The sequence below is a fragment of the Tachyglossus aculeatus genome, chromosome 20, assembly GCF_015852505.1.
Source record: "Tachyglossus aculeatus isolate mTacAcu1 chromosome 20, mTacAcu1.pri, whole genome shotgun sequence".
Lineage (NCBI taxonomy): Eukaryota > Metazoa > Chordata > Mammalia > Monotremata > Tachyglossidae > Tachyglossus > Tachyglossus aculeatus.
In genome coordinates, this window is record NC_052085.1 from 29055058 (window position 1) to 29074065 (window position 19008).

Here is a 19008-nt window from a genome sequence, read left to right on the forward strand (position 1 = left end):
GCAAAAGAGCTATGCAATTGTTATCGTTTGAGGTGCACGTCACAAATACTCTGGCCCGGTCTCGTTATAATTTGAATGTCAGGGCCGGCATACCGTGAAAGCAGTGGGGTGATAAGGCAGTAATGCAGGTCTTCTAACTCACATGGAATCCACACGTTTCTTGGCCAGGGCGATTATGTTCATTCTTCTTGATTTCTCCTCCTGTGGCTTTCTCTTTTGTTCCACTTTTGCAAATGCTGCCTCCGGTGAGTATGAATGCGTGGGGATTTCTTCTTTCCCGACAATGAACCTAGAAGAGAGAACACTGAATTAGGCACCGCCCCTCTCCTCCATGGGGAACGAACCCGACTTTTATTTGGGTACAAGCCCGGTTCAGCCTGTCTGCCAACCTGGATGTCATTTTACTGATGTGGACAACCTTCATTCCTCTTTTCAAGCAAAATCCACACTCAGTTCTGCCTTAAAGCATGTGGTCAATTCGTGTTTTGGCTGGAGCGCTTAGTACAGTGCCTGGCAGGTTGTAGGTGCTTAATCAATCAAACATATTTATTGAGCGGTTACCGCGTGCAGAGCACTGTACTAAGCGCTTGGGAGAGGACAACGTAACGGAGTTGGTAGACAGTTTTCCTGCCCATAACGAGCAGCGTGGGAAACAGCTTGGCCTAGTGGATAGAGCCCGGGACTGGGAGTAAGGACCTGGATTCTAGTCCCGGCTCTGGCAGTTCTCTGCCCTGTGACCTTGGTCAAGTCACTTCACTTCTTATCGCTTCAGTTCCCTCATCTGTAAAACGGTGATAAAGACTGTGAGGTCCATGTGGAACTTGGGCTGTTTCCAGATTGATTAGCGTGTATCTACCCCAGCGCTTAGAACTGCGCCTGGCACATAGTAAGCACTTGACAAATACCAGCTTAAAAAAACCAAAAAAAAAGCAAAAACGAGCTTACAGTCTATTGCCTAAAAGGGGAGACAGACATTAATATGAATATATAAATTATGGATATGTACATAAGAACTGGGGGGCTGAAGGAGGGGTGAATAAAGGGAGCAATCAATCAATCAATCAATCAATCGTATTTATTGAGCGCTTACTATGTGCAGAGCACTGTACTAAGCGCTGGGGAAGTACAAATTGGCATCACATAGAGACAGTCCCTACCCAACAGTGGGCTCACAGTCTAAAAGGGGGAAATCTAAGTGCCTAACAAATACAATTTAAAAAAAAATGAGATGATGGAAAAATTTTGAGAAATTTGTCTTTAACTCTTCAGATGACCATGTCACTCCTTGGAAAGAACAATTAAATTATCATTAAACATGCACCACATTAAACATTATCATTAAACAAAACCAAATCCAAAACACTATCAAAAATGCAAAAATGTAACCAGTGAGAAGGACATTTTTCTTAAAAAAAAAAATTAAAATGAGGCAGCCGGATGGCCGAATCCTACTTCTAACCTCGACCACCAATTCTTCAAAATTATTCGTATTAGTGAAAGCAACAAAGGATACATGCAGTGGAAAGTTGAAAGTGAAAGAGAAGTTACAGCATGTGCATTCATCCTCAAGCCAAACGCTTAATATAATCATACAAACATTTTCTTCTCGGGCTCAACAGGCCAGAACCACAGAAATCTGAAGAACCGGCTTTTTCAGAAGCAGTCTTCAATGGGGTCCAATAGAGACAAGTAACAGTTTTTAGCGTTACCTGTCTTGTTTAGCCACAGTGCAGTTTTTTACTGTCTGGCAACATTCCTCATAGCCACAGTAAACAAAAGCCATCTCATCCAATTAGACCAGATAAATAAAGCCTGGTATTTTTAAGAAGCCTGTTTACATTGAAAGTTATCAACTTTCCAATGATTAAAGGCCTTATAGGAATTTTAACAGAAGCAGGTGGATTAACTCTGGCTCACGGCTATTTCTGAGCAATTATCTTCCGACCGAATTCTCCTCTTGGTTACATTGGGATAGGTTTCTCATTTCCTGCCCCACATGAGTGTATAATGATGCTTTGTGCTGTAAAAACAGCTGCACTGCAGTAGGAAGGAGAAAGGAGAAGCAAAATGAAAAGGGGAACGAGATAGGAAGACCAAAGATTATGTACCCTCCTGCTATGATCAGATGGGGCTCAATCAGTCAATAAATGAGTGCCTCCTGGGTGCAGAGCACTGTACTAACCACTTAGAATAATAATAATAATGATAGCATTTATTAAACGCTTACTATGTGCAAAGCACTGTTCTAAGTGCTGGGGGAGATACAAGGCAATCAGGTTGTCCCATGGAGGGCCCACAGTCTTAATCCCCATTTTACAGATGAGGGAACTGAGGCCCAGAGAAGTGAAGTTACTTGCCCAAAGTCACACAGCTGACAAGTGGCGGAGCCGGGATTTGAACCCATCACCTCTTACTCCCCAGCCTGGGCTCTTTCCACTGAGCCACGAGTTGGTAGACTTGTTCCCTGCCCTTGAGTTTACAGTCCAGAGGGGAACACCTTACAAGCTAGTTGGCCTGGGTACCTCAGTTCTTTAATGACAACTTTACAGAGAAAGGAGAGCTGCCCATTAAGCTAAACACCGAGGTCCACAGTGACCCCTAAATGGAGAAGTCATGGCAACATTACAGAATGCCTAACACACACACACACACACAGTAGTTAGATTCTAGCTACTAAACTACCACTAAACTACAGGTTCTCATCCCAGCTCTACCACGTGCCTGCTTGTGTAGCTTTGGGCACTTAACTTCTCTGTGCCTCCATTACCTCATCTGAACAATGGAGATTCAACATGTTTTCCCTCCTACTTAAATTGTGAGCCTTGTGTAGGACAGGGAGGGTATCTGACCTGATTAGCTTCTATCTTCCCCAGACCTTAGAACGGTGCTTGACACATAGTAAGCACTTAACAAATACCACAATTATTATCATTACTACCACCCTCACCTCAATAAGTCAACATGTGGTGCTCAGGGAGAGGAACTCTTTGGAATGTCCCTAACAGCAACTCATGCTTCCTCCTGCTCTTTCTTTTCTTCTATTTATTATTAGCATAATAAATGACTGGATCACAGATCGCTGGATAACCCAGCTTGACTAGATGATCGGAAGCTCAAAAAAGGATGATGGTCACAGTGTCACTTCATCCACACTCAACAGCTATTGGCAATTCATTCGATCGTATTTATTGAGCGCTTACTGTGTGCACAGCACTGTACTAAGCGCTTGGGAAGTACAATTCAGTAACAAGTAGAGACAATCCCTGTCCAAAACAGGCTCACAATCTAAAATGATTACCTTGTTTTATGGAGAGTGCTTTCATTTTTCCAAAGTGCTTTCAAATCTCATGTTTTCCCCACAACGTTCATGTGAGGTAGGGAGAGGCAGGTATTATTATCCCCAGTTAACAGATGAGGCAAATGAGGCCCAGGGAGGTTAAATGACTTACTCAAGGTCACCCAGCAGGTCAGAAGCAGAAATGAGACTAAAATGCAGCTGTCTTGACTCCCAGGCTCTTTCCACTAGACCATGACAACTTTCAAAAGATTAAGGAAAAAAAGAAAATCCAATCTTCCTAGTCATGCCACCATCTCAACCACATCAGCAGTTGCTCTTGTCTGCTTATTTATTTAAGGTTAGACTGTAAACTCGACTGTAGACTGTAAGCTCCTGCTTTAGACTGTAAGATCATTGTGGGTAGGGAATGTGTCTGTTACTGTACTCCCCCAAGTGCTTTGTAAAGTGCTCTGCTCACAGTAACCATTCAATAAATATGATTGATTGATTTATCCAGTCTCTCCCTCATCGAACCCATACTTCAATCCACTGCCCAAATCACCCTTCCTAAAATATCTTCCTTCACACATCTCCCCCTCCTTAAAAGTTTTTCCGTGAACTTGCCAGCACCACGCTGAAGTAACTTTGTGGAGAGGAGCCCATTTTCCCAAAGCACATTTATGTGATTAAGGAACAATCACAGGCCACAATCGAACCCTCAAAGTTTGGTGATTATTTGGGTTTCAAAAAACTTGTCAAATTGGAAATATTATTCCTCCCCACACCCCAATTCTTAAAGATCACAAAAGATGCATTTTGTTCTTGAATAAAAAATGAACTGGCGAGTCCAAGCAAATCATAAGATTTGAAGGAACCTGTTGAATTTTTGTTTTGGGATGGCATTCACTGTTTACTGAACAAGGGTATCCTGCTTTGATCTCTTCAAAGCCCAGAGTGGATTATGTTAAAATGCTGCACACTGCCTGGAATTAGAATACAATAAAAATGATTTGTCTAAAAGACCTATTTTTATGTACTGTTCCTACAAGTGTCCTGTTGTCACTTTTTAAGGGAAATTACAGTGGGCTGCAAAAACGACTGATCTGACCCAGTGATGTTTCTGCACTGGGAATTTTAGGAAATCATCAAAAGAATGAGAAGGGACACCTTGATGAGAAGCTGAGAGGCCTACTGGAAAGAGCACGGAGTATCAGAGGACCTGGGCTCTAATCCCAGGTCTGCCACGTACCTGCTTTGTGACCATGGACAAGCCATTTCACTTCTCTGAGTCATTTCAAGTCAGTTCTCTCGTCTGCAAAATGGGGATTCAATATCTCTTTTCCCTACTATTTAGATTGTGAGCTCAATGTGGGGACTATCTTGTATCTACCCCAGCGCTTAGTAAGGCACATAATAAGCACTTAATAAAAACCATTTTTTAAAAAAGTCTCCAGAAGCAGGAATTCCACAAAGATTCTCTTGGTTTCCCATTCCAACACTGAACTCAGCATCTTGAAATCCTTACTTTTATAGATCCTAAAATTCTTCACGACAAATTGAAACTCCTTCATGACTCATTCATGACTCAGTGAAGAAAGATGTAGGCTGGTCATCATTACGGGGACAATAATTCCTCAGGGGTAAAACTTGTATAAAAACCGACTAGAAACAGGTGAGACTTTCTTTCTCTGGCCGTGATATTTTAGGCCTTTCTCCAGGTTGCAGCAACAGGCAGTGTGTCCACAGATGCAGAAAAGAGTTATTTAGTCCTATGTTTTCTGGTCAAAGGGACTTTTTCAAACCCTGAATCATCACATAACTTGACATACAGACGAGATTCTGCTTACCGAAGTGCAGAGAATGTGAATCCCTTCAAGCCGTCCTTGCACCTGAAATATTAAAAGTATACCATTACCAAAGAGTGCACCAATAAAGTGAAGGTTCATAGAACACTCTAGACTGGAAGCTCATTTTGCAGAGGAGGTGGCTGAGGCACAGAGAAGTTAAGTGACTTGCCCAAGGTCACACAGCAGACAAGTGGAGGAAGCGGCATTAGAACCCACGTCCTCTGACTCCCAAGCCCGCGCTCTTTCCACTAAGCCACACTGCTTCTCTCTGGTGACTTGACACCTGTCCACATGTTTTGTTTTGTTGTCTGTCTCCCCCTTCTACACTAAGCCTGTTGTTGGGTAGGGACCGTCTCTATATTTCACCAGCTTGTACTTCCCAAGCGCTTAGTACAGTGCACTGCACACAGTAAGCGCTCAATGAATACGATTGAATGAATGAATGAAGCTCGTGGGCTTGGTGTCTAACCAGCTGTACTGTATTATACTCTTCCAAGTGCTTAGTACAGTGCTCTGCAAACAGTAAGCCCTTGCTAAATGCCACTGACTGACTGACTGATTTGAGAAAAATGCCAGAGAAAGGGAACATTTCTAGGATAAGTGGAAAAAAGCATTGCAAATGGTGGTCTATTTTGGAACCATGTAGCAAATGATCCATTCCTTTAAGCACGCATGAATCCATGAAACGCTTTGGAATAACACTGAACCAGCAGATGTCCCTAGCAAACTGCTGCTGAAAGCACTAATAATGTTACATATCCAAATTCACTGCTATGGCATCTTTGGAATATATTTTTTCACTCTGCAACGGGACCCGACTTTTGCTACTTTGATCTCAATCGCTGGTACCTAAGGTTTAATTGAGCAGCAATATGGCCTAATGGATAGAGCACGGCCCTGGAGTCAGAGGACCTGGATTTTAATCCCAGCTCTGCCACGTGTCCGCTGTGTGACTTGGAGCAAGTCACTTAACTTCTCTCTGCCTCAGCTTCCCCATCAGTAAAATGGGGATTCAAGACCTGTTCTCCTTCTTTTTAGACTGTGAGCCCCGTGTAGGGTCAGGGGCTGTGTCTGACTTGAGAAGCAGTGTGGCTCAGTGGAAAGAGCCAGGGCTTGGGAGTCAGGGGTCATGGGTTCTAATCCCGGCTCTGCCGCTTGTCAGCTGTGTGACTTCGGGCAAGTCACTTCTCGGTGCCTCAGTTACCTCATCTGCAAAATGGAGATTAAGTCTGTGAGCCCCACGTGGGACAACCTGATCACCTTGCATCCACCCCAGTGCTTAGAACAGTGCTTCACACATAGTAAGCGCTTAACAAATGCCATCATTGTTTATTTATTATCTTTTACCTTCCCAAGCACTTAGAACAGTTGCCAGGCATATAGCAAGTGCTTAACAAATACCACAATTATAATTCATTGCTCAGAAAAAATTCCAGGATTCCCTGAAATGAAGCCCTTAAAATAAGAGGTGAACATGAGTTATTAAACCCAGTTACAAAGCAGTAGGAATTGCCTCAGAGTTTGGGCCAAATTCTACATGCAGGGTCAAAATTCCGATTGACTTAATCCACTACAGAGGGTTGGGCGTATTTAAGCACATTACTGGTATCATGCAAAGATTCTTATGTAAAGATTATTTTGCACAAGTTTTACATTGTTTTCACAACACACCCATGAGCCTTGCTATCAATAAGAATTTAAATTCAAGATAGCTATTTGCACTCTGGCTAGTATTTTAAGTAACTCATTGGACTTCCTGTACTCTTCATGGTGTTTAAATTGGCTCAAAACATAAGACTTCAAGCTGGGACATACAAAAACCCACACACAGGGGCACAGATACACACGTACACAAGAATAACAGGCAGTCACACCAACTGATAGCAAGGGACAGACCACAGAGACAACAATGGGACAGCAAGGGAAAGCAGAGTGAGAAGTATACAATCTACATAACTGGGGCAAAGAACATATTTCTTCTAGTAACACAAGCCCAAACTAGATTTCAGTGGAGTGATTATTATTATACAATATTAACTGGATTTCCTGTACTATTCCCCTGGTTACATTTTTTAAAAACATAAGTTTACGATACACTACTGATCATTTAAAGGCTTCTGGGCTTGTATCAATTAGCAACGGAAGAGCAGGATCTTTTACCTACCAATACATCCATGGACAAAAAAAATCTATTTTAAGGGGCTATTGAAAAACACTTCTTAGTGATTCATAAGTCATAATATATCACATTTTATTTTTTACATCTGTTCGGGGAAATTCTCTTTTGACTGCAAGAATGTAAAATGAAAACACTGCCCTGAAGGATCACAATGGAAAAGAAAAATGAATTCCTTCAAAACACTTAGGTTATCAAGAGTGATCTTTCTAGCTGATTAAGGTACAGGAAACTGTCTTTGGCTGGAAGTTGCCGGTTGCTTCTGAGGTCATTCAGTCTTGATCCTTTACCAAAACGAGCCTGCAGCATTGTTAGGGTGGAGCGTTCTAGCCACGACTCGTTCTCAGCAGGAGCCGCTAGTTTCTTTAATCAAAACTGAGTCTAGACCATCAACTCATTATGGTCCAGGGCCATTTAACCCTCCAGTGGACAATCCACACCCTTCTGAGAACATAAGGACAGAAGCAGAACCATTCTGGGGCCAAAGCAATGGTCTGTTAATCAATCTACCAAGCAATGGCATTGACTGAGCACCTATTTTAGGTGGAACACTATACTACAGGTTTTGGAGAATAGAGTTGATGGACATGGTTCCCGCCCACAAGTAGCTTTATGTCCACACTGGAACTGTTTCTGATGTGAGCAACGGGATGTTTTGAGGAAATGTACGATGGGCGCCCTTCTTGACATCCTCTAGACTGTAAGCTTGTTGTAAGCGCTTAATAAATAGCACTGACTGACTAGATGACATCCATCTTCTTCCCGCCTTTGGTCCATTTGGTGCCTATTTGCACTTCTTCCCGGAAGCTGGGCAGGGAAAAAGGAGATGAAATTCCTAACAGACTAGCACTTACTGCACTTCAAGATGGGGGAAAAGAGCAAATGTTATTGTCATTACACTGCTATTACTCTTACAAAACTTACACTGGGTCAGGGTAATGTCAGAAACGGCCCAGGGGATGGATTCACCCCACGGAATATTTTTCTGGAAAACTTGAACTATATGTGGGCCACTATTCAAGAAAAGGAAAGAAGTAGAGTAAATTATGGGCTGAGGAAAGTGGGGAGGAGAAAGAGGCTCCAATCTGGAGACATATCAGACTGAATGCTCAGCTAATTTGCTCTCAAAGGGGAGGGCCAGACTGGAGAAGGGTCTAATCAAACAATCAATCGTAGTTATTGAGTGCTTATTATGTGCAGAGCACTATATTAAGGGTTTGGGAGAGTACGATACAATATAACAGAAGTGGCAGACACGTTCCCTGCCCACAGCGAGCTTACAGTCCAGAATGAAGGGTAAGAGAGGAAGAAAGATACAGACTTCTGTGAAAACACACACACGCGCGCATCCCCATGCCCTCCATCTAGCAATCTGGAAGGGGTGGGGAAGATGACTCAGTTTTGATTCATATAGTCCCCAAATGAAAAGAAACACTAATTCACAGAGCAGGTGGTATGCAGAAGGAATCTGAGAGGATTTGGCAGGAAGCGAGGGTTGCCAACCAAGAGTTGCTATCGACACTAAACAGAAACAGTTTGGGAAAATTCTTATGTTTGTCCATTCAGCCTAGAATTCCACCTTTGAGAGGGACAACAGGATGCTTGGAGGCACTGTGGAAATCCATTCTTATTACAAGGACGGACCGGCTAAAATCTCTAACTTTCCCCTTTATATCCCTAACTTTAATAATAATTATGAAGGCATTTGTTAAGCTCTTACTATATGCCAAGCACTGTTCTAAACGCTGGGGGGATACAAGGTAATCAGATTGTCCCACATGGGGCTCACAGTCAATCTCCATTTTACAGATGAATTAACTGAGGCACAGAGAAGTTAAGTGACTTGCTCAAAGTCATAGCAGACAAGTGGCAGAGTCGGGATTAGAACCCATGATCTCTGACTCCCAAGCCTGTGCTCTTTCCACTGAGCCAGCTGCTTCTCTAGTCACCCCAGTACCGCTCTTCCGTTAGTTTATCCTAATCCCCATTGAACCTCAAGAAATTAAGATAGTTGGACATGGAGGCTCATTAGGAGGATGGATAGGAAAAGAAAAGTAAGAATGGAAAAGAGGTAAAATAGAAAAGTAGGCAGGTGGCAGGAAAAAGGGAGGCAAGAAGAAAGCCCATCAACTTTCAGGATTGTTTTTGATGATGTAGTCAGTGGGAATTTTCTCTGCTGCTTTTTCTAGCAACTCAAGCTAACGTAACAATACCCATACAAGAATCATGAAATGAAACCAAAGTTGACCTCTCCGCCTGCATGTATATATACTAATGTATTATACTATAATGTGAGCTAGATTCTACCTCTCCATCTGCTCTGTGGAGACCCCCAAGAGCTACAGACTCATTGGCCCCATCTTAACATTTATGAACCTATTTATTCAATTTTTCTGACTGCTCTATTTGTAAATATGTTTATATCTGTCTCCCATAGTCAAGTGAAATCTCTTTGTAGACAGTGTGACTTCATTATTGTGTATTTCCCCAGCACCTAGCAGAGTGTATTCTACTCAGATGGTACCCAATAAATGCTATGGCTATTTTACTAATTTGGTGAGTCCCAAAGACTATTCCCTTTATTGCTATTATACCTGTGAATTGTCTAAGCATCCTCCTGCACATTACCACGTGCCTCACCCCACAACTCCCTTCCAGACTAGTTTAGTCAACAGAATTTTCATACAGAGAAATCTGCCCACTCCAAACAATTGAGTTTCACACTCCTGAATAATATGAAAAAGAAAAAAAAACCTGTAAAATCCTCAAACTGGAACCTTTTAAAGTCTCCTACATTGTTGTGGGCAGGGAACGTATCTACCAACTCTGCTACACTCTACTCTCCGAGGCACTCAATACAGTGCTCTGTATGCAGTAAGCGCTCAATAAATATGACTGATTGATTTAACAATGGCTCCATGTGAGCCCTGACATGGGAATTCAATTACTATAGTTGCCCATAATTCGGTCCTTAAGCCTCAACAATTGTGCCTAAATACCTTAAAGTACTGACACCAAGGTGACTGATTTGGGTTGTAAAACCAAATGTGACAGTGACAAGGAACATACTACTGGAACCACAACTACATGTCCGCGACTTGGGGCTGAATAAAATGAAGTCGGAGCGCTATCAACTCGGCTGTTCGGGCACAGAAACCAGGCGGTTTTGTTTCTTCCCTTTGGAGACTCTAAGAAAATATATATAATTTCCTGGCAGGATGCAGTGTTTTTAGCTGTAAAATTCAAAGGCAGAAGCTTAAAAACCCAAGTGACTTTAATGGCTATTTTCCTCTCCATTTTCCGGTTGGGAAGGGCAATCCAACTGAAAATCCTGGCTGGAGCTGAGAAGGTGTTGCCATGTCACCACGGTAACCAGGTTGGGGACTTTGCTGTTTGGCTACCTATTTTGTGGCCGGAGGCATTTGAGGGAATGGCAAGCCTGCGTCCACCCCTCCCGAAGGCTCGAGGGATGGGTTCACTCATTCATTCAATCGTATTTATTGAGCGCTTACTGTGTGCAGAGCACTGTACTAAGTGCTTGGGAAGTACAAGTTGGCAACATATAAAGACGGTCCCTACCCAACAGCAGGCTCACAGTCTAGAAGGGGGAGACAGACAACAAAAGAAAACATATTAAAATAAAATTCCGGTGTCCCTCCCAGTAGGGACCGACTGGGGGTGGGAAAAAGGGGTTCATGAGGCTCTGAATTCGGAAAGGTACCCGCCCTCGTGGCGGTGAGAGACTGTCTGCTCAGCGTGGGTTCAAACCTACTGCTCCTGAAAAGAGAGAGCTTAACCCTGGTTATTCGGAAGGATTAAAACGCTTGGCTTCGTACTTTGATAACTCACCACAATTCCGGGGAATCAAACAGTCTGAGAGCAAGAAAGCCCATTTGCCCTCAGGACACTATGGTATTTAGCGGTTTAAAGGGACAGCAATGTGTGGGTACATGAATAGTAGTACTCATCACTGTGGCATTCGCTAAGCACAAAGTACTGTTCTAAGCACTGCGATAGACACAGTCTGATCAGATCGGGCACGGCCCCATCCCATTGAGGCTTACAGTTTAGGAGATGGGAGAACAGGTATTTAATCTCCATTTTACAGATAAGAAAAACGAGGCTCAGAGAAGTTAAGTGACACGCCCAGGTTCACACAGCAAGTAAGGGAAGCAGCATGCCCTAGTGGATAAAGCACGGGCCTGGGAGCTATGGGCCCTGGGTTCTAATCCCAACTGCCATAAACTGTTGTGTGACCTTGACTAGTGACTTCCCTGCACTGGGCCTCAGTTTCCTCAACTGTAAAATGGGGATTCAATACCTATTCTCCCTCCTACTTGATTGGGAGCCCCAGGTGGGACAGGGACTGTGCCCACCTGATTAACTTGTATTTACCCCAGTGCTTAGAACAGTGCTTGACATATAGTAAGTGCTTAAGAAATACCACTAAAAAAAAGGGTGGGGGAACAGAGCTGGGATCACTATAATTCAACTCAGTCCTCGATGCATAATTATGCTGCTTCCTAGTTAAGTGTTCTAGTTCTAATTCACCAAACACAATTTCACTTCTGACTACTTAGAGCATTTGAGAAGACACAACTTTGATACTTCAAGTCATACCGCAACATGACAAATCAACACTCTTAACTAGAGGATTAAACTTAATGCTGGGGACAGCTTTCTTTTTTAGTAATGAAATGTGCTTTATATAAATACTTACAACGGGAAAGAGGAGAAGTCAATTTTCAGAATTCTGGGTTTATCGGGGGAGAAATTAGGACCATGATTTGTCCTTGTCCTTCAGAACCCTAGAAAAGGAGCTGAAGGAGGTAGTTTTGTTTAATCTGCCACAAATCCACGTTCCCACATGATTATTGTGCTTATTTTCTGGTGAGTACTGAGTATAAAAGGGAAAGATTTAAGGTGAATGTTAGCGAACCAATCTCTCAGAATTTGATTCTTACTTAAACTGTGTTAGCTCCAGATTCAAACCCAGAAAGGTTTTGCTTCAAGTTACAATTACTGTGTTGACCTTAAAGTTGGCCAAGACCCTGCCGGTTTTCTTCAAGCTTCCACAGAACTTTGATATATTTCTAGCCCATTTCAAATCCAAATGCTTTACTATTATGCAGTTGTGTTTGTTTTGTCAATGACCCGATTAACAGGAAGAGATAAATCTTCTTATCCCTCACTCCTCCTAAAACTAGCCATTGTGTTCAGTTAGGCCAAACCACCAGACCCGAACTCCTGTCCTTTCTAGTTCCAGGAGTTGGCTGTGACGGGTAACTCTCAGAGACCCTGATTTTCCTTCGTTTCTGTTTTTAACCGCAGAAAAGGAAATAAAGTTCAAAGGTGAACAGTGACCACTGGGTTCTGTGCTTTAGAACGCATCTTCTGTGAGCGTGCTACTTCAGAATGGTCGATGGAAAAGCAGGATTGGGAAGAAGCTAGTTACTCCACCTAAGCTCCTGATGAAAGAAGGGTTTTTGGAGGAAATGACCAGGTTTCGAGTGGATGACGGAATACCTAAAAACCTTGAAGGTCCTTGGCATGGTTTGACCTGCACAATTCTATCAATCAAAAGTGTTTATTGAGCACTTCCTCCGCACAGAGCACTGGGCTAAGCACAATGGAAGAGTCCAATGGAAATGTACTCCCCTCAAGGGGCTAGAAAGCAAGATGCCTTTTGGCCATTTGTTGTGCTTAATGCTGAGGAAGTCCAAACTCCAACTCTCTTATTGAAGGTCATCTTCCAGGAGTGTGACTCGGCTGTGACATCCTTCTTAAAGAACCATGGTACAGCAAAAACTGTGAACCTCAAGGAAGCTCAGTACCTCGAAACGAACCTCTGCAATTCCACAGGAAACCCAGGGCACACAGTCATGGACATCCCTCTCCACACTGCAGCTCTAGCGGGCCAAGGGACTTGGTTCTGGTCACCCATCTTGACAGAGGAATACCTGAAACCCCAGGTCCCCAATTTCTGGAGAAATGTCCTATCTTGACAAAGGAATACCTGAAACCCCAGGTCCCCAATTTCCGGAGAAATGTCCTATCCGTGAATTTCAAATCCTATCTTGAGGGTCTAACCATCTCGGCTACACTAGTTCCATGATACGTGGTTGTCCCTCATGCTTGGAGATGACACCATCCATGGTGAAATTCACTAGGGGCATGTATGTGATGCTACTGTATTACCAAAAAACCAGCCCCAATGCCCTCTCTCTGCTGCTGTGAGGTTGCATGGGTAAATGGAGTTCCCTTGAAATAATCGCAGGGAAATACCGTGCTCACCCCAAGTTTGGATTTTTCACTCTGAGGAAAGAAGTGGCTGAAAAATATTCTTTCAGTTCCAGTCGGTTCACATGTGTGGGCAATATTTTAGGTTTTCACTCTCACGTCAGGCAGACACTTAATAGATACACGGTGATGTGGTTTTCAATTTCTGGCAACATTTCATCGGAACTCAGCCACCGTCCGGCTGGTGGAATACCCTTTCCCATAACATGTGGTTCCCTGATAGCAAAGCTCTTGACAGGCAGACCTTGGCCTCAATAAGCCTGGAAACACTGAGGCACTGAAAATCAGGGATTGCGTTTTTGACCTGGAGCCATGCCTTGTTCTGTGTCTTCTGTTTTCGCAGAAAAAAGGTGGGAGCTTAATTTCTAGAGGCAGAGTTCCAAGAGGATGAAATGAGAACTAAATGAATGCACCAAATATAATTATGAAAAAGCGTGGAAGAGACTCCGAGTTTTTAAAGTAAAAATGCAAACAAAAACGCCAAGGCAACACTTTACATGACACGGCTCACGCATGTACCAAGGGGGCCTCAGATTTCAGACAAAAGTCACACAAATACTCATTCATCTAAAGCAGACAAGAACTAAAAATACTGGTAAGGGTAGGTTAGAGGTTATTTGCTCTTGAAATACAGCAGATGCCTTATGGAACGTGGTAGAAAGAAATGTTCCTCAGAAAATACCCTTCATACACTTTATCCACACCACAGTTTGTGAATTTCTCTTCTGGCATTTTTTATCATGAAGTCGTTGGGTTCAAATAATGGTATTTTTTTCTTAAGCTTTCATCTACTCAGTGCAGAATGTCAAAGCAGAAAACATTTTGATTTCTTTTCTCTAGAAGGAGCAGAGCCAGCGAAGCAGGAAGTTGCTTGCTGGATCTGATCATGGTGTGGGAGGAGAAATATTATTATTATTATTATTATTATTATTATTATTATTATTATTATTATTGTTGTTGTTGTATTTGTTAAGCACTTGCTATGTGTCAAGCACTGCTCTAAGCTCTGGGGTAGATACAAATTAATCAGATTGGAGACAACACTTATTCCACGTGGGGCACATGGTCTAAGATACTGAATCCCCATTTTAATGATGAGGAAACTGAGGCACAGAGAAGTTAAATGACTTGCCCAAGGTCACACAGCAGGCCACTGGCAGAGCAGAGTTTAGAACCGAGATCATCTGATTCCGAGTCCTGTGCTCTTTCCATTTGGCCACATTGCTTCACGGGTAAAGACGGAACTACCTTATCGGGGGACAGACAGAAGCCCCCCACCATTAATTAGCACGTGAACGGTAAGTCTAGGCTTGATTCTTGATAAAAGGGATCTCGCAGTAGCAACTCTACTGTAACATACTTTCCCAAGTGCTCAATCCAGTGCTCTGCACCTAGTAAGCGCTCAATAACAGTGAACGCTTGGCACATAGTAAGCACTTTAACAAATAACGTCATTATTATTAATAAATAACATGGATTGATTGATGCTGGAGAGCCGTGGCTGGGAAGACTTGGAGCTCACTGTGATAGGTTCCCAGAAGGGTGAATTTGAAGTCCAGTGGGCGGGGGGCCTCCTCTGAGCTTGATTAACTCTTACCAAGTGCTTTTGGGAAGCCTCACGTTCTGTTACGCTACAATAGCTTTTCCATGCAGTTGGGAATGTATCCAGACCCGTGTTTCCCATTTCCTAGTCCACTGCCCAGCATGGTCCTAGAAAAGAAATGGCCACTTGTGCCAAGGTTTTATTGCATGTTCATGAAACTGCTTGTCTTGTTTCCCCTATTAGATTCTACAATCCTTGGGTGCAGAGCTTAGATTGTTTAGCTTGGTGAGGGCAGGGATCAAGTCTACCAACTCTGTACTTAGTACAGTGCTCTACATGCAGAAAGTGCTCAATAAACACCACTGGCTGATTGTACTTCTTTGTACCCCTGCAAATCACACCAGCACATTGGCCCCAAATTCCTTCCAAGTGAACCATCTTGCTACCTCAACGTGCTTCTGGATCCAGTCCCTGAGACTATTGTCAATATTGAAGGCTGTGGTCAAATCCAAAAGGGATTCTCTTGTATCTATCTCAGTGCTTAGTACAATGCTCGACACATAGTAAGCACTTAAATACCACAATTGTTACGATGAATGAATCATTGCTATTATATTTTTTGTGTTTCTGGTAGACAGCAAAAATCATGCTGACTGTACTACGTTAGAGTCTGAACCTGTGACCTGTAGCTGATCCAAGATTTTATCGGCCACGGAAAATAGCAAAATGCCCCAGTGGTTACCAAAGTCTAATATTTAACCTTTCCCATTATAGACATCTGTGACGGAAGTGGTGGAAAAACCCCGGGGCCTTTCTTTGGGGCTCCAAATATGGAGAAAACAGCCTACCTTAGGGGCCAGGGATGACCAGAATTGCTTTACAAGTAATTGGATTGGGTTCAATTCCCAGGCACTGAAGTCCCAGTCACGGACATTATTTATTCTTTATGATAACTGTTTAAAGTAGAACACGGTCACTGTTTTTTTACAGAAGAGGAAACTGAGGGACAGGGAATTGACTAGGCATAGTCAGAAGGAGAACCAAATGCCTCTTTCCAACTGAGCCTCCCTACTTCTCCTCAACTGGCCATTAGAACAACACTATCAATCCAGGATAATCTTCCAAAAGCTAAATGCCCAAAATTCTGGACAACAATCAGGACTCATTTCAACTTTTACAATCCTCATTCCTCACTTGAATTCAATGATTCTCTAGTGCTTTGACAGAAGAGGCAAGAAAAGGATCGGCAAGATGAAATGTGGAAGACCCCGTGCTCCTTCAGGGATAACCGAAGACATTAAAAGAAAATACCCAGTCGGCTAATTAGACCCCCTTCGGAGTATTTAAAGCTGGCCCAGAAAAGAGTTGTCTGCTATGGAGGAGACGGTTAAAAAGCACTAATGATGCTTTTACAGGGAACCCCTCTAGACTGTAAGCTTGGTGTGGGCAGGGAACGTGTCTACCAACTCTGTTATGCTGTAGTCTCCCAAGCAACTTAGAAAAGTGCTTTGCCCACAGTAAGCACTCAATAAATACTATTGAATGATTCCATCTGAACATAGCAAATCAAAATGTCACATCCATCAGCTCACAACTCACAAGATCTAGCCTGAATGGTGGAATTTTTACACTCCCTGCTTTAAAAAACAAAGAAACTCAAAGTAATTTCATAGGATTTTTCCTGGTTGAAATAAAGGAAACAGTCAGAAAATGACTTCTTCCCACTGTCTGAAACCTCTTCCCCACTCTTCATTGCAAAACCTTCACCCTACCTTCCTCCGAAGCTTTCCTAAAAAGTCACCTTCCTCCAGGAAGCATTCCCTGATTGATCTCCCACCCTGCCCCTATTTTCCTGCTCAGGTCATCTTAGTTATTTACCCATTTTTCTGCTTATGTGTCTAATCATTTTCATTTCTTGCTTCTAACTCCTCTCTTTTTCTACTGTACATTTGTCAGATTCTAACTAGTGTTGAGCACCTTATACTGAATGCCTCTACGGCAGAGATTATGTTTTTATTTCCTTTGCATTTCCCCCAAACACCTAACACAGAGCTCTGCAAACAACAGGTCCTCATTAAAGAGTTGGACAACCTGTTCGGACAAATTCCTTCTAAAAGGGATCACTGCTGAAATGTCCCATCAAACTCTGGTCTTTTACAGAGTCTACATACAAATGAAGGGAGAGTTTGGAAAGCATGAACATTTTTGGGGTAGAGCCAATGAAGATTTAAGGTATAAGGACCACAGATATTTCAAATCATTTGGGAAAGGGTTGGCTTTTCGGAGGATTTGAAAAAGCCGAGGCCTCATGAGAACAGTGATAGAACTGAAAAAGAATGAAGAGCTGAAAAGTTTAGCGAAATGATGGGGAGGGAGGGGGGTGGTGACAGTGAGGTGAGGGGAGAAAGGAAACCACATTTTGAAACTCGGCATCTCACATTTGGAGAATAAGGAAGGGATTCATGGTAAGACTTAGGATGTAACAGACCCTATGGGACATATGAATAGGCGAGTCTGTTTCTTCCAATCAATAGGGGTTGTAATTTCCCAACAAGAAGCATTGAGGGCACATTCTTTTGTCAGCTATTCCATGACTTCTTCAAGAAGTTCTGAGCGATGGCCTCCTAAATTTTGCTGAACTGGCTCGGTCAACAGAAATTTTAAGAATGCACTGTAATACTAGCTTTTCCAGACATGTATCATTAAACACACACACAAACACACACTAGATGGTTTATTCTGCTCTCATTAACACTATAAAGCACACATTTTAGAACACTTAGCTCTTTCTAAGTACGAATGAACTGAGTGAGTGGTAGACAGGCTGATCTTGAACTGCAAAAAGTAACAAGCACAGTTAACTGCAACTAACTGAATTATTAGACCGTTTTAGATGCTAAAAAGAGGTACAAATGCCCAAGAAAGTCTGAGTAGGTTCCTTAATTCCAACCGTCTTCTCAACTAGGTGCTATCTGAAACCCCGAAGTTTCAGAGGAAAACCCTCAAACAGCTGGAGTCCAGTTTAGATACACAAAATAAATCACTTCTGACTGAGTTCCAACCCAGAAAGCCCTAATCAGGACACCACAGGCAATAAAACAAACAAAACATTGCGAGAACATTAACATCCCTGGTAAACAGGGCTGGCTAATTGTGCAGCCTGAGTGAAATGTCAGTAGGACAGAAGAGAGAAGAGAATCCTCTGTTAAACCCAAGATCCTTACACAGTCCACACAATATCCTTGACCCCGGAGGTTGTGAACTTTGCTCTCAAATCAGTCACCCAAAAGAGATACAGAAAGTTGCCTCATGTGGCTCAGGCGCTTTAATTATTTGCTGGGGGCTTAAGTCACCTAAAATTGTAGGTACTGTGGTGGTTAATTGAGGTGACGTTTATGGTGTCAAAAGATATGACCATTCCCTCTATATTAAAAATAGATAAATTTAAATCTCTAGATTTACTGTTGCTTCTGTACCAAAACTAGCTACTGACCGCAAGTTTTAAAAATGGAGACTGAGCATTTATTTGACATGGTTAGGTCCAATATATGCACATTACTCATTTCATTAATGTTTTTTACACTCTGTCAAGGTGCTTATTGTGTGGAGAATGAAACTGATCTGAATAAAAAAGGTGAACTGCAAAATCCCCAGTTTTTCCCATAGAAAAAATGAGAGGGATCCTTCATAGGATTTTTTTAAAAAACCATGTAATTCAGGCCATTTAAATGGTTTTTCTTGTAATATATGCTTGATTGAAAATCATCTTTCAATAACTTCCTGTGTATGCAAAGCACGGTACTAAATATTTTTTTATAGTATTTGTTAAGCACTTACTATGTTGCAGACACTGTACTAAGCACTG

The 19008-nt window shown here is 42.5% G+C and overlaps 1 protein-coding gene across 1 annotated transcript in view; it reads right to left on the reverse strand.

The window, feature by feature from the left end:
• TMEM135 (transmembrane protein 135) overlaps window positions 1-19008 on the reverse strand; it is a 195058-nt gene that overhangs the window by 15819 nt on the left and 160231 nt on the right. The window contains exons 7-8 of the mRNA XM_038761867.1: window positions 5125-5166; window positions 143-289 (exon numbers count right to left, since the gene is read on the reverse strand). Coding sequence (XP_038617795.1) covers window positions 143-289; window positions 5125-5166 — 189 coding nt within the window. The remainder of the gene's footprint in view (window positions 1-142; window positions 290-5124; window positions 5167-19008) is intronic.